Here is a 725-nt window from a genome sequence, read left to right on the forward strand (position 1 = left end):
GCAGCCGGAAGCCGCTAAAGCAGCAGCAGCAGCAAATGCTGCTGCTGCTGCTGCTGCAGCGGAGGCATCTTTCTGGGCTGGGTGAAATGGCCGAAGCAAATTACAGAGCTTCCCCTCAGCCTTAGAAACAGCCGCTAATAAAGTTAAATGCCAGAAATAATTAAACTAAAAAAAACACAATTAAAATTAAATAATTAAATTAAATTAAACAAATAAATTAACTTAAATAATTAAATTAAAGAGCTCTCACTCTTCGTGTCTTCTTCCTCGGCGTCCAAGTCCTCCACGCGGCCGTCCTGCAGAAAATAAAAAAATAAAAATAAAACAAATAAATTAAACAATAAAACAAACAAATAAAAGCATTAGAGAAATAAAAGAATCAAAATAAAATCAACGAATCTAACCAACTAACCCAAACCCTAGCCCTCCCGTGCAAACCCTAAACCCTAGCCCTCCCCCGCAAACCCTAAACCCTCGTAAACCGCAGCAACCCCTCATCCTCACACCGGGCGCCTTCTTCCCCTCAGTCTCCCCCGCAACCCCAAACCCTAGCCACCCCCACTAAACCCTCTAGACGCTAAACCCGCGTAAACCCTCACAAACCCCCCAAACCCTCGTAAACCCTCACACTCCCCAAAACCCGCCAAACCCCCAAACCCGCGCGACCCTCTGAACCCTCCCCGCAACAACCGTCGCCGCCATTCCCCCGCCCCGCCCCAAACCCT

General features: G+C 47.3%; 1 protein-coding gene across 1 annotated transcript in view; it reads right to left on the reverse strand.

Annotated features, from left to right (window-relative positions):
* Positions 1–246: 246 nt before the first annotated feature.
* The window catches only part of ETH_00037095 (uncharacterized protein), a gene marked incomplete at both ends in the record, with an annotated part of 1,248 nt that continues 769 nt past the window's right edge, over positions 247–725 (reverse strand). The window contains one exon of the mRNA XM_013375617.1: positions 247–296. Coding sequence (XP_013231071.1) covers positions 247–296 — 50 coding nt within the window. The remainder of the gene's footprint in view (positions 297–725) is intronic.

The sequence above is a fragment of the Eimeria tenella genome, genomic scaffold (assembly GCF_000499545.2).
Source record: "Eimeria tenella Houghton genomic scaffold, Eth_scaff2912, whole genome shotgun sequence".
NCBI lineage: Eukaryota > Apicomplexa > Conoidasida > Eucoccidiorida > Eimeriidae > Eimeria > Eimeria tenella.